The following is a 15,695-nucleotide window of genomic DNA, read 5'->3' on the forward strand; positions in this document are numbered from 1 at the left end:
TGTCTTTCTTCCCCCCATAAGGCCTTGGGGGAGTTTGAGCCACATTAGAGTGATTCCTTTTGTTATCTTTGAGAACCTCCATGGGGGAGGGCTCTTGAATGGGCTGATGGGCTACACCTTGAGCACTAGGACTATTCTCCTTGTGAAGATCAGGGAGGGGCTGTGTATCCATCGCGTTGACGTCCTCCTCTAGCCGAGAAGATGACTGCACTTCAAGGTTTTGAGTAGGGGGAATGAAATCGCTTGAGTCCTCCAAAAGAGGCTCCTTCAACCAAGCCACTTGACAAGACCAACCCTACCAATAATAGAGCCAATCCTGGTAAGAAATCTGACCCCAAAGGAAAGCTGTCGCATATTAGTCGTTTTTACTATGTAAACAAGCAATTTAGTTTCCACTCCCCTCTCTTACCCACTTGAATGGTGAACCGTTCTATAAGGCCTGGCATTAAGAAAATATCTATCCATTTCCCATTGAGTGAAACCATAAACCCAGCTTGCCTCTGTGTAAGCTCGCACACACGCGAAAACCACCAGGTAACCGTCTTCTTGCTAGGGTTTTGGCAATGGCGTCCTTTGTACAAACAGAAGGGCCTCTTAATATTTGCTAAATTGGTCTTACATTCTTTATTTATTTTCGTTTTCTCTGTTTAGCTGGCTCGACTGTTGGCTATGGCGTCGACGGTGCTGCCAGGCTTGGCAAACCTTCCATGGAGCCGCTGCCACTACAACAGTTATCGTCTTCTATCAACAAGTGGGGCAGCAGCGTCTTCCTTCTATGGCTTGCGCCTGCAAGTTGCAGTAGGCATGCATAGTGGATGCAGGCTCAGCATTGCTAAGAGTCTTCGTGTAATGGAGATGAACAAACCTTTTGCAACAGCTTCTGATGCAAATGCGCCTTCCACAACTACAGGAAAGCCAGAACCTCCCAAGATTACCCTGCCACCTATCGAGGAAGAGGACCCTGACCCAATCATACCCCCACCAGTCGACTACCCTATCCCTATTGTACTTCCCTCTCACCGCATTGACAAGCCTGTCACCATGATTGCGGGTGCCTCTCGTGGCCTTGGACTTGAATTTGTGAGTGATGGGCTCTCTTTTGAATGTCTACTGAGGTGTGTGGGGATGATGTAATGTGCGATTTTTGAAGTCATTGAAGCGAACTATTTTGTGTGAAGCATAACTAGGGTTGGCAGAGACGCTCAGCTAGGTTTTCTTGTCTGTTGTTTCCTTTGCTTTTACGACGCCTTTATTTCTCTATTATCAATCCTTTGTTTTTCAGCCTAGAGCTGCTCAATTTTGCTGTGAATTTTCTATCTTTTGTGAGTGATTTTCTTATCATGCATTCTTAGTCCGAAGTTCTATATGAACTCGTACCAACTATAGGCGCTTTTGTGATGAATTTTGCGTCCAGGCATACATGTTAAGGTTTTACTTAGTGAGATGAGGCCTCATTAGGCTATCAATAAGTATCTATCAGGCTCAAAGGTCTCTCAGGAGCATTAAGTTCCTTCAAGTGGTGATGCACCTTGGAGTCGATGGCTTTAGTGACGATTTTTTGCATCTTTGCTAGCTATTAGCCCACTGTTATGTTTGATGCTCATAAGTCGTGAAAGAGTAGCCAAATTTGTTAAAGCGTTATGCACTAATTTACTTGAATATCGAAAGGTCTGCTCGTTTGTGTATGCAGACTCGTCAAATTCTGGCAAAGTATTCTGAAGGTCCTGTCCTTGCTACATGCCGCAATCCTGATGGTGCAGACAATCTGAAGGCTTTAAAAGATCAATATCCTTCAAGGCTGACCATCATGAAGCTTGATGTGACGGATGAATACTCAATAAAGGTCTAGTAATTTATGTTTTGAATATATAAATGTGGAGAGAGAGAGAGAGAGAGAGAGAGAGAGAGAGAGAGAGAGAGAGAGAGAGAGAGAGAGAGAGAGAGAGAGAGAGAAGAATTTTAATGTCGTAGGAAACTATCCCAAGAGACCTTAAAGATCTATCCGACGAGGAGAGTTGAACTGTTGAACTCAAGACCTCTTATTCAAGAGAGAGAGAGAGACCCTTGCCGTGGTGTGAACAGAGGCCTGTGTCATCTGCTACTCTGCGGCTTGCCTATCTTTCAAACCGAGGCAGTAGTGCGGGCTTTGCCCGTGCCATGCCGCCTACAGTGTGCGACGTTGTTCTAGCGTGCCTCTCCACTTCCCTCTTTTCTTTCCTCTCTGATTTTTCCTGTCGTTTTTCTTTTTTGTTGTTTGAGTCCGTTCGGTTGTTTCTTTTGTTTCCTTGCTGATAGACTGAGTGGGTGTGTGTTTGCGTCTAAGGGAGTTGTTTTTTTGGGTTTCCATATGTGCTTGTCATATGTACGTGTGCGTGTATGTGTGTCCTTGGGTGTGAGAATGTTGTAAAATCAAAGCTTTTAGCCACATAACAAGCCCTTAAAGATCTAACTCACAAATTTTCTTACAAGTAAGTATTTTTAGGCTTGCCACTTGTCAAAATTCTCAATTTGGTCACACTAATCGAAATCCTTTATGTCCACTTCAAAGTTAAAATGTGTGTGAACGCACATTTCTTAATGTTCTAAGTGACTCTTTGGTCATTTGGGCTCCAGTTCTAGCATTTTCTCTTCTTGAAAAGAGGCTTATCCGTATGGCGTATTCAATGTTCACAAGCCACAAAAAATGTGTTAGCAAACAACATATGAATGGTTTCGACGGGTGTTGCCATTTCTCGAAACTATTTACGACATTCATACAAGAAGGGAGCTCGCAAATTAAGGCACGCAAGCACATACGAATGCTATGTAATGCAACATTGATTTAAATATCATAGTTCGTTAGCCTAGGGCTAGAGGACGTCCCCGTGCTTGAATACAATGGTACTAGACTATGAGAAAGCTAGGGCATGTGCATGCCAGGATAAGTTCCAAGTCTATTGTTTTGCACACACAGAGTACAAAGTCTAAGAACACTTGTAGACTGTCACATTGCCTCCACCCGCCTTGTGTGCTTTCACCGAGTGCACTTGCTATTGAGCGCAGGTTGAGTGTGCGGAGCGCACATTGAGCATATCAGGTGCAGTGGAATTGAAATGGTGAAGATCTCTACTTTACACTTCCACAAATCCTTTACTTCTTTCTTTGCGTTAATGATTGCTTTTGGCTTGATTGATAGTTCCTTTTACTCCTTTGAAGAGAGAGAATGAGAGAGAGAGAGAGGAGAATGACACCAGATGGGGTTTCAACCAAACCTCTTAAGGATTCTCCACAACGTTGTCGATGTGGTATTTGCTTTTGATTGCGTACATGGAATGTAGACACATGCAATACCTCAAGTGCAGACTCTACTTACTCAAATGGGGAATGTCGCCGCTGTAACAGACTTGGGACACCCCAAGTCAGAAATCTGGCACGACACATGAGCGATAGCAACTAGAAATCACTTAATAAATTTAATCACAACTTAAAGAGAGATGACTCGGCCCGACGTAGTTTCGTGCCCATGGGTATTGGCCCCAAAGTCGGGCGTTTCTTTCGATATTTCTTTTTATTTTATATAATTTTTGAGCAAAGTACAGTGTCCAAGGGTCCTCTCTTTGCTCAGTGCTCCTGCTCCCAAGCCAAACTGAGGGAGAGTCTTTGACAATTCTTATAAATGCTCTGGGCCTTCCAAAAGCAATTACATGAAAAGATTTAGGTCTCGTGTCACAAACGGGAGCGCATAGCAATATAAAATATACTCGGATAAATAAAATTTATCACTTAATATTGAAGCCAGAGGATATAGAGAGAAATAGATAGAGAGAAATAGATAGAGAGAGAGAGAGAGAGATAAAGTGAGAAGATCGACACAATACTGGGGACCAGAAGATGGGCTGGTCCCCCCCGTAATAGTATCTTTATTATTGAGGAGAAGTCTATACAAGCACTTGAACCGAACGTATTACCACGTTCGTTCTAGAATAAGACTTGATGGTTCCCTTCCGATTCCTAGGGCAAAACCCTATTCCAAGGAACTTCCGTTCCTTATTCCAATTCCTTGAGAATCAGGGTTCTCGCCTCTGGCTCTCACCTTCCAGACTTAGGGCATGGCATCCCTGCAACTCTTTTCCACCTCTCTTTCCAGAGTCCTCTTCCCGCAGAACAACTCTGCTTTCCCGGACACGAAGTCCTTACTTGGGAATCCCAACTTCCGGATCACAACTTGAGAGACTACCTCTCTCCGATCCGTGGATCTACTTCCCAAACTCGGATACGAAACCCCTGGGCTGATCTGGCTCTAGTTCCTCAGAGCGCTTTTCTCCTGCAGAGGCTCATACCTTCCTCTGCTCCTACTCCCTCACTAAGAAGAAGTACACCTGCAAACAAATACTCAAAGTTCATAACATGAAAATCGTTACCTTCAAAGTCTCGACGCTCGAAACGCAACTCCGTTCTCGAAAAACAATTCCCCGGAAGAGATCTCTACATAGAAAATCCTCTCTTCCAATCTTACACACAGAAGAGGTGTGTTCTCGGGTTCCTTCTCGTAGATCAGCCCCGTCTACGACGTTTATGGGCTGAAAACAGAGAAAACCAGCAACTTCTCGCGATGGAAACACGCTCCGTAGGCACTTCTTCGCGAGGGAACTCGCGCACTGGGTCTTGGCGACATCTCGAAAGCATCTGGTTTCATGAGCTAGCGATAAAGCTGCCTCCGCAAATTACGGAAGTCCGTACGGTTGCCACGTCAGGAGCCGGCTCGAATCATGGAGCTGTCCGTATAGCATTGCCACATCAGCAAGTCCACGTAATTTCCTTATTTTTAATGTCCTTGTGTCCCCAAGGCCCTCGGACGTGACCCCATAAGTTAGTTGAAGTGTACGAGCGGGAGCGTGTGTGAGTGTGTGCAGCAATGGAGAAGAGAGGAGAAGAGGAGACCTTGTGTTTGCAGGGGCTAAAACTCACTCTCTATATGTGAGCCCCCTTATTCTATTATGTAATAATGAATAAGTATAGTGGGCGGGCACCTGGCCTAACGGGCCACATGGGGCTTTACCCCAACAACCTGCCACATAAAGGCCAATGTGGTCGTGAGAGAGAAAAGAAACCCGCACAAAACCTGTACACGGCCATCACAAGTACGACCTTAGCCAAGGCCCACTGGCTCACTGGATTTGTGTGTATCCAGCTCTCATTGTAGAGAAAGTATAGAGCGATCGACACCATACTCCTCACCAAAGCCGCACACATCCTGCAGGTATCTCACCATACGCTGCAAAGTGCCCCTATGCCCAAGGCCAACGTCAGTCATTGCACGACTAACTGCTTCCACTGCAAATGCACTTGTTGCAAATGCAATCTTGGGTCTCCTTGAGCCAGCGTCAGTCATTGCACGACTAACTGCTTCCACTGCAAATGCACCTGTTGCAAATGCAATCTTGGGTCTCGAGATCAGTATCTCGCACATGAGACTCCCAAATGCTGATGCAATCCTAGCAATATATGCCAATTTGACCATCTCAGTCAAATCTGGCTCATAACTTTACTCATGGAAATCACCCTGACACCCGAACTCCGATCCCTAGAATCCATCCTCGTGTCCATCGCATGTCACATGCGTACCAAGCGCATCTGTCTGTCCTTAACTCTGTGTGGCAAGAGCAATGCCTAGCTCTAACTCACACGCATCAACCTCTGGCCTAAGCATATCCATAAATGACTGAATTACGGCTGAATCCTCAACACTCAAGCCATCCATATCCGTCATGGTATCCACGAATGACATGCTCTGCTGCACAACTGTCTGCACAAGTGGCTCAACATGCTCACAAACCGGAGCATCATGCAACCTATCCGCAAAGGAGACATGCTGTCACAAACTGATGACGTGGCGGACAATAGAAACCCTAATTTCCGAAAATTGCGGAGACAAATTTAAAATAAATAAATAAATAAATATATATTTCTTAATGATGAGCGATGCAAATCCTAGCTTTTTACTACGCAAGGATTTTGGATGAAAGAAAGAGTTGAATTGCTTTATTTTAACTCTCATTAAGAGAGAGAGAGAGAATTTGCTTTTGCTTTCAAGCTTTTGGGGCTCTGCTTTTGGGCATCCCTTGTAACCTTTAAATAAGTGGTGATGGTCTCACTTCTGAGAGCATCTGGACGCAGAGTCTGAGAGTGAAACCCTAACCGCTCTCTTGTACTTTGATGATAGATTAATACAAAAAGAAATACCGAAAGGGGCGCAAGTCTTTGGGGCCAATATCTCTAGGCACGGAACTCCGCCGGGCCGGTGCAAATCTATTGTGATCTGTGAGTTGAGGTTATTTGGTGCTGTCGTGATTGATTCTTGACTTGGAGTGTCCAAGTCTGTTATAGTGGTATTAGAGATGGCTGATTTCTCTTCTACGGGAAATCCGATCCCCAATTTTTTTTTCCGCGGCACCTATGGCTTCAGGCAATGATCAGTCGACTCCCTCTGCATCTGGAGATGCGGGCAGGGATCACAACGAAGATTCCGGCACGGAGTATGGCTCGCCTCAGCCTACTCAGTCGGAGCAAAGAGAGATGAAGCGTCGTCAATTGATCGGCGATGCAACAAAGATGATGCTCAATTTTGCGAAGGATCCGAAATTGGCAAAATATATGAGCGAGACTTCTTTTCACGAAGTGCATGCACAGTGGCAGAAAACCACTACACCACCCCCGAAATCTGCTTTCAAGAAACCTTCTGATCCCAAACAATATTCAAAGAAGGAACTAGAAGAGGTGGTTGATGCACGGATTGCTCAGCTTTTTGACGCACAAAAGAAAGCCAAAAAGCACGGCAAAAAGTAGAAGAAAAGCACTGACTTTCCAGGTTATTTGGGTCGTCAGTCGACTTTTGACAAGGCAAAGAAACAGAAGAAGCGTGTTCGATTTGAAGGAGTACCCAGTTCTTCTTCTTCTTCTTCCAGTTCTTCTAGCTCCTCGGATTCGAGCGAAGAAGACAAAAAAGGTAAAAAGCGAAGCAAGAAGCAATGCTTTGGAAAGGGTAAGAGAAAAGCAAAGAAGCTAAATCTCGCCCAGAGAGTGACAGTTCTACTGAGGACTCGTCTGCAGACAGCTCAAATTCCGATGACAGAAACTTTTATGCGAACATGAAGAATTTTTACAAAGCCAACTAGTATGACTTTCTGGAAGATAAAAGCAAGAAAGTCTGAGAGTTTAAGGAAGGTGGCCACTCGATCAAGTTTGATACTTTCTCAGGATACTTAGATGCTTCGAAGGCTTTGTCTTTTATACAGCAGTTTGACATCGCTTTCGCGGGAGGACGCTATTCAAAGCACTCCAAGATTCGGAGAGCTACCTCTTACTTTAAGGGGAATGCTCGCACTTGGTGATCCACTCTTCTTTTAAACAAGACTGCGCCAGTTAAATGGCTGAAATTTAAGAAGCTTTTTATTTCTTCTTGGTTGATGCAAGAATATGAACGAGATGTACGAGCTGCTTGGAACTATCTTCGGATGACCAAGAAAGATACAATCAATGCTTATTGTGAAAGATTGTGGAGCTCTTTTCTACCCGCCTCTTCATTCAAGAAGATCTCGTTCAGAGATTGAGCGGTTTACCTTGGGTCTACCTACAGAGATCCGAGATCACTGCTTGGAACAGAAGTCAACTTCTATTCAGGAGTTGATGAGTCATGCGAAGTGGGGTTTTGCCATTCACTCTGGCAGTCTGACCTACCCCACAGATGAGGCCATGACACAACGAGCGAACAGACTTCTGGGAATGAAAGTAGAAAGAAAAAGAGCAACCCACAGAAAAAGGATGCACGACCCAGGCTTACTCCTGAGGAGAGAGCTCGCTTCATTAGAGAGGGGAAGTGCTTTGGATGCGGGGAACATGGACATATCTCCGAGAAGTGCCCTAAACAAACACAGAAAGAACAGAATGATAAGAACGACGACGGGCCTGAGAGTTCGAGAGCAACTGAGGAACGTGGCAGAAAAGGCAGATAGAAAAGCAAAACTGGTACCACATGGCGTGGGACTTGCATCGAATCAAATGAATGAAAGTACAAACTTTGCCGCTTTTTGGGGCAAAGTGAAGGATCAGGAAGCTCTTTTGAAGGAGCCAAGGCCAACTTCTTTTCACTTGGAATTGGCGGCTCGATTTGGAATTACGCCTGACAGACTGACGCCACAGGCGGAGGTAGTTCGACTGGCACCCGGATGGGATGTTGCCATTACACCGAGCATTGACAAACTTCGTTTGCAATGACAGGGGTGTTTAGGGCATGCGAGTGACGTTCTACTCGGAATCCCTTGGTACCACCAGAACTACGCCGTGGTTGACTACTGGGCCGAGAAAGCGACTTTGACAAAGGAAGGGCTCAGAGATTGTACTTGATGAACTTCAGTTTCTTTACTCATTCTTTTGGGAGAGAACTGAACGATGGATAAAGATTGAATATGTTTTGACCTGATCAAAAGAACGCCAAGATTTTTCTCCCACTCATGCCGATTGCTTCTCAGAGGGCCTGAAGATCAAAACATTGATCTGATACCTGGAAGCACGCCACCGAATCGGCCACGTTACTGTGTGAGCCGAGTACAGAATGAAAAGATTATGAACCCAGTGAAAGACCTCTTGGAAAAGGGTCTTGTCTAGCCTAGTACTTCACCGTATTGCTCTTCAGTGTTGTTGGTTTTGCAGAAAGACGGATCTTGGAGAATGTGCATCGATTATAGCACTCTCCATGAAATCACCATCAGGAACAGATTTTCGATTCCTAGGATTGATGATATACTCGACAGGTTACAGGGATCCTCGTGCTTTAGCAGGATTGACTTGAAGAGTGGATATCATCATATCAGGATAGCGCCAGGAGATGTCTACAAGACAACTTTTTGGACGACTTTTGGGTTATTTGAGCTTTTGGTGATGCCTTTTGGCTTAACCAATGCTCCTGCGACATTTAACCGGATGATGGATAGGATTTTTCGAGAGTACAGGCTATTTGTTGGCACTTTCTTTGACGACATCATTGTTTTCTCCAAGAATGAGGCAAAACACAGAGATCATCTGCTTCAAGTCTTTCAGGCATTACGAGATCACACGTTAGTGATTAATGCAAAGAAAAGTGAAATTTTCCTACCAGAGATACACTTTTTGGGACACATTGTGTCAGCAGCAGGAGTGCAAATGGACCCGGCCTAGATAGAGACTATCCGTGATTGGCCCGATTTGAGGAATGTCCATGAAGTTAGAAGCTTCTTGGGACTGTGTTCGTACTATAGGCGGTTCATATGAAAGTTTGCAGAGGTTGCTTCCCCTTTGCATATCTTGACACAGAAAGGAGTACCTTTCTCGTGGGGATTCACAGAGGTGATTGCCTTTCAGACATTGAAAGAGAAATGGACTACAGGACCAGATTTGACTTTGCTGGACTTGCAGAAGTCATTTGAAGTATTTTGTGATGCTTATGGTCGTAGTCTGGGTGCGGTCTTAATGGAAGAAGGCCATGTCTTTGCTTACGAGAGCCGATTGTTCTCTAGGCCGGAGATGACAACACAGATATATGAGAGAGCTTTTGGCAGTGATCCATGCTCTTACTCAGTGGCGGCACTACCTACTCGGAGCGGTTTTTACTGTCTTTACAGACCATCAGAGTTTGCGCTACTTCTTGTCACAGAAGCAGCTTTCGGAAAAGCAGATGCGGTGGGCGAACATCTTGTCACAGTTTCACTTCCAGATTGTCCATGAGCAGGGACAGAAGAATGTGGTGGCAGATGCTTTGTCTTGGAAGCCGTTGGATCGCGATATATCATAGGAGCTTCGAGGATATGGTCGATCAGTATGCCACAGATAAAGATTTTGCAGATATTTTCACACGGATACGGGATGGGGAGACAATAGCTGGATACTCCCTTCGGGAAGGCTACTTGATGAAAAAGACTATGTTGTGCGTTACACAACCGTTGAGGGAAAAGGTTATGTCTGAATGGCACTATCCACCTTTTACGAGTCACCGCGGCATTGCTACCACCATGAAAGGGGTAGAGAGATACTTTTTTTGGCCGAGACTCAAAAAGGATGTGGAAGAGTTTGTGCGCAGTTGCTTAGTATGCTAGAAGGTCAATTTTGACAGGCATAAGTCACAGGGATTGTTAAAGCCTTTACCCATACCCACCCGCCCCTGGAAAAGTATTGAAATGGATTTCATTTTTTATCTCCTGAGAACACAGAATGATCAAGATGATTTTCCGATCGCATGGCACGTCTGAGACGATTGTCTCCGACAGAGACCCCAGATTTATGAGTTCGTTTTGGAAGGCAATTTGGGAGAACATTGGTACGCAGTTGCAGTTCTCGTCATCGTTCCACTTGCAGACTGACAGGCAATTTGAGATAACCAATTCAGTGATTTTAGGTTTATTGAAGTCTTGTATCTCGGATCAGAAGACTCAATGGGAAAAGAACTTACCTTTGGTGGAATTTGCCTACAATAACAGGATACACTCTTCGACGGGGAAGACGCCATGTGAGATTGTTGAAAGTGCTGCGAAGGTTCCATCCTTCCTGAGCACGAAAGATTAGATATTTGAAGCGGATGAATTTTCGCGGGATTTGGATACGGCTTTTGCCAAGGTTCGCGAGACTTTGCAGGAGTCTCAAGAACGACAGAAAAAGGTAGCGGATCGCCATCGTTGCGACTTGAAATTGAAGGAGGATAATTGGGTGCTCTTACGTTTTGAGAAGGAACGCCTACGAAAGAAAAAGGGAAGGAGAGGCTTGTTCCAAAGCTTAGTATGCGATACTACGGACCTTTCCAAATCACTGACAAGATAAATGATGTCTCCTTCTGATTGAAACTGCCAGATACTTGGAGGATTCATAATGCATTGCATGTGAGTCTCTTGAAACCTGTTAAGGGTGATGTGCCTGATGATGGGGAGCTTGATGAGCAACCCGAAGTGGAAGAAAACAAGGAGATCCTTGTTCTTGAACAGATTTTGGCACATAACGATACGAAGAAAGGTAAAGTCCGAAGGCGGTTCTTGGTTAAGTTCAAGAATTTTCCTGCATTTGATGCGAAGTGGATGGAGGAGGAGGACCTAGCAGATACTCCTCGGATTGTGAAACTTTACCTCGATGTTTTGGTTTAGCATAGTCTACTCCAAACGGAACCCAGAATTCAGCTTGGCCGGAGATCTGGTGCAGTGGGATGCACAAGAGGGGAGTCACTCCGCTCCTTTGTGAACAGATGCCTTGATTTTGATACTACAGTCACTGATGTCTCTTTGAGCTTCAGGGATACTGAGAGCTGACAATATTTTGGTGGATGACTTTATGAAATGGAATTCCTGATAATGATACTGATTTGTTCTTGACTTCTTTTGAGTGCAGGAACTGATAGCCGAAATGACTGCAACATTTTGGTCTGATTGATCTCGAACTGACATGGTTGCAATAGGGGTTAGTCAATCGGACATCGATGAGGTCGTGATTGGACCTAGATGTGATTGCTATCTACATTGCCGATAAATCATGGTCCAAGATCCGAATGAATGTTGAATGTCTGGTGATGTCCTGTGATGTCGTGTGATGTGACTGTCGATTTTGTACATGTGCTCGATGTGTGTTCCTAGTATGTAGGTACTAACAGTCAGTGTCTGCTAAGATGGTTTATGGCTTTTGTCGGTTTTGCAGGCGTAATCGCGGTCTATTACAATGCTTTCAAGAGTGGGATATGTCACAAAGTGATAACGTGGCGGACACCAGAAACCCTAATTTCTGCCAAAAACCCTAATTTCCAGGAATCGCGGAGGCAAATTTTTAAAAAAAAAATAATGATGAGCGACAAATCCTAGCTTTTTGCTACGCAAGGATTTTGGATGAGAGTTGAATTGCTTTATTTTATTTTCCTCTCATTAAGAGAGAGAGAGAATTTGCTTTTGCTTTCAAGCTTTTGGGGCTCTGCTTTTGGGCATCCCTTGTAACCTTTAAATAAGTGGTGAGGGTCTCACTTCTCAGAGCATCTGGACGCAGAGTCTGAGAGTGAAACCCTAACCGCTCTCTTGTACTTTGATGATTGATTAATACAAAAAGAAATACCGAAAGGGGCGCCAGTCTTTGGGGCCAATATCTCTAGGCACGGAACTCCGTCGGGCCAGTGCAAATCTATTGTGATCCTGTGAATTGTTTGAGGTTATTTGATGTTGTTGTGATTGATTCTTGACTTGGAGTGTCCAAGTTTGTTACACATGCCTCGTCTCTTTGCATTGTTGTGTATTCATGAAGACTGTGCTGTTTCGTACGTGACGTACTCGCATCGCATGCATCGTGCCAACACTAACACCTCTCGCTATGACTAGCTGTCCACGATGCAATCTGAAACTGTGCTCATCCAACACTACCTGGCATCTGCTGTCTCGTAACTGACTCACAGAGATCAAGCTCTGCGTCAAACCTGGCACATGGCGTACTTCTCGCAATACGTATGATTCACCACTCGGCAACAATAGTTTGACATCTCCTGCATCAACTATGTCATGCACTGAACCATCAGGTAGACACACATGTCGAAGCATACCACTAGCATATGTGCTAAACCACTCACGACTCGGGATGACATGAAATCTAGCACTCACATCTAGTATTCAATGCGAAGGTAATGTGTCGTCAAAAACCGACATAAGAAAGTCAAGAGTAAACATGGAAGCAAAGGTGACATCTCCGTCATGCGTAGCTACATACGCTACATCTGCTCCCACATCATCTAAAGTGATAGCATCCCTCTTGTGTTGTCTCCTACGCTGTCTCATCCGCCGAAAACAGCGCCTACGTACATGCCCTGTATGACCACAATGCCAATACACAACATCTCTATGTCTGCAAGATCGTCGTTTGACTGTAGGCATCTCTCTAGACTCATTTGCGCCAAAAGCATCACACAATCTTTGCCATAACTCTCTAGCTGTGCATGCATCCGAACCGATGCAATAGACAGACTCACCAAGGTGTAACATGATCGTCGAACGTGCAAGCTCATCCAAGTCCTCCCACTCATCGTCAATCATAGACTCTGGCTTAACATTCATGCCCTGTAGTGGCAACACTTGGCCCAACTGAGTCAATGCATCATGCATACCTGCTTTCCAATGCTCAAAGTTTGAACCATCAAACTTTGTATGGAAAAGCACAAACCATGACAATGATGTACATGCCAAATCCATGGCGATAACCTATGACAAGACCAAGCACAAATCGATCAATTGACAGTAGCCAAAGCTTGGCTAACTCATACACCAGTACTGTCAAAATACAACATAAGCTGGCATAAGCTATCTAAGAGATGTGTCAACAAATATGGCGATCAATGTAACGAACAAGTGAGCAAAACCGCTTAAATGAGGCCAAAACACCCGCTCTAATCCAAGAGCACTTTGTGGTAATCGATGAAACTATCATCAACAATCTCCCTCCTGAAGAGATTACCACATGTATGTCAAATGACATAATCCGGTGAGCAATCACTCTCACAATGCAATGCCAAAACACTATGGCAAAGCAACCACTGAGTGCCACTCAAAACACAATTGTAAACCATGTGCATAAACAAATAAACTCGCAAGAAAAATTCGGCAGAGTTTCGGCAGTATTTGGCTATCTAACCATAATAACCGTACATGCAATAAACATGCTCAAAACCATAAGCAAATCATGCATAAAATCCGCATTCAAGCATACATGAGCTGCCCCCAAAGTCTCAACTCCCTAAACTTTGAAAACAATCCTGTAATCCGAAACTCAAAATGCATCAACTGCACTCTACAAGCGAGGCATATACTAGCATAAACTTGGATGCAAACCAACCAAAATATGGCACAAATTGACGTTCAAAATAGTTGAAAATCAGCCCACATATGCCATTGCAAGGCGAAGAATATCATCCGCCGAAAAGCGCACATCATGTGCATCCACATGGCAATATAAACGAGCATCAAGCATGTACCAAATGTGTACGAAATGAGCATCCGAATCAGCTGAAAATTCAGCTCTCAATCATGCTAAAAATGCTTGCAAAACTCTCTGCAAATCTGTGCACCACTCTCTTGAAATCTGCTTAATCGCACAAGTCAATGTACATCGCCTGTGATGAATCCACTCTCGAATCGTGAGAGTCCACAAGAATGCATACGTCCACAAAGTGTTCTCTACGTATGCGCATAAATTTGTTGAAAATCTTAACCCACACTCTCTTCACTGAGAGAAAAACATCAATGCGCAAAAGAAGAGGATAAGAAAGCTCAATCCGAGCTCTCCGAATGTAGCAAATCACCACAATAGGCATACATAATCTTCAACTTTCCGAATACCCTGCAGCCGGTCAGCCCATATCTCTCAAGCCATTCAGAATTTGCAGAAACTTTCTCCTGCAAAGTTGTAGACCACGCGAAAACGGTTGGGAGTCGGGGGAATGGACGTGAAATGTGCTGTTTTTACAGGTCGAAATAGATCTGTAAAAATCTGCAGCTGTGTACCCTAGACGTGCAGACAGTTTGAGTGACGTATCTGAAAATTGGTAAAGATTTTGAGAAAACTTTCTTCTGCAAAGTTGAAGAGGATGAAAAATCGGTTCGGAATCGCGGGTGTCGGCTTGAATGAAGACGTTTTCATAGGTCAAAATAGATCTGCAAAAACGTGCTGCAGTTTTTGCTGTTTCTCTGTCTGCTTCCCCGCTGAGCTCCAATGGTGCTCCCAATCCTTGAGCTCTGATATCAGTTGAAGTGCGCGAGCGGGAGCGTGTGTGAGTGTGCAGCAATGGAGAAGAGAGGAGAAGAGGAGACCTTGTGTTTGCAGGGACTAAAACTCACTCACAATATGTGAGCCCCCTTATTCTATTATGTAAATAATAAATAAGTATAGTGGACGGGCACCTGGCCTAACCGGCCACATGGGGCTTTACCCCAACATTATTCCCCCATAAGTTGAAGTTGGAACAACTTATAACTTTCAATGTGTGAGTTTCCACTGGGGTTCGTCCGGGTGGACATGCGACGTCATCACTTTGTGACATATACCCCCCTCTTGAAAGAATTGTAATCACCCTCGATTACGCCTGCAAAATCAAACTTAAGCCAAAAACAAGCTCAGTAGACGTTGACTCTAAGCACTGACGCACTTGACAACACATATCCATGACTTGCTCAAAGATGACAGTCACTGAATATTCAAATCACATTCATATCACTACTTCCATCGAGATATTGGAGCATGATTAGTCGTCAACATATTTAGCAATTACATCTAGATCTATCGCAGATCTCCACAGATGTCTCGATTGACTAAATCTTGTTACTATCATGTCCATCTCATCTCTCGTGAGACACAAGACCGAAATGCTACAGTCATTTCGTTTCTCAAACATGCACTCAAACACTACTCACATGAGAGAGTACACATTTATTAGATTCATTTTGGGAATTCCCAGATCGAAGTACTTCTTTCATAAGGTCATACGGCAGAATACTATCGGCCCATCCATATCCCTGAAATCCAGAGGAAACTCAATAACTTTATTCTATCTAGGTAATTTGTGCAAAGGAGTGTAGTAACTCCTCTCTTGTGCAGTCTTATCTGGCTGCACCAGATTCAACCCTAATGACCTTAGGGATCTCTCGGAATAGTCGAAGCTAGACCGAAAGCCTCAAGGTAAA

The 15,695-nt window shown here is 44.3% G+C and overlaps 1 protein-coding gene across 1 annotated transcript in view; it reads left to right on the top strand.

Moving 5' to 3' along the window:
- Nucleotides 1–377: 377 nt before the first annotated feature.
- Nucleotides 378–15,695, top strand: part of LOC147454368 (uncharacterized) — a 40,508-nt gene continuing 25,190 nt past the window's right edge. Inside the window, exons 1-3 of the mRNA XM_086516355.1 lie at nucleotides 378–534; nucleotides 652–1,080; nucleotides 1,691–1,843. Coding sequence (XP_086372481.1) covers nucleotides 418–534; nucleotides 652–1,080; nucleotides 1,691–1,843 — 699 coding nt within the window. The 5' untranslated portion in view covers nucleotides 378–417. The remainder of the gene's footprint in view (nucleotides 535–651; nucleotides 1,081–1,690; nucleotides 1,844–15,695) is intronic.

The sequence above is a fragment of the Adiantum capillus-veneris genome, chromosome 7 (genome assembly GCF_014529385.1).
Source record: "Adiantum capillus-veneris isolate H3 chromosome 7, ASM1452938v2, whole genome shotgun sequence".
Taxonomy (NCBI): Eukaryota; Viridiplantae; Streptophyta; class Polypodiopsida; order Polypodiales; family Pteridaceae; genus Adiantum; species Adiantum capillus-veneris.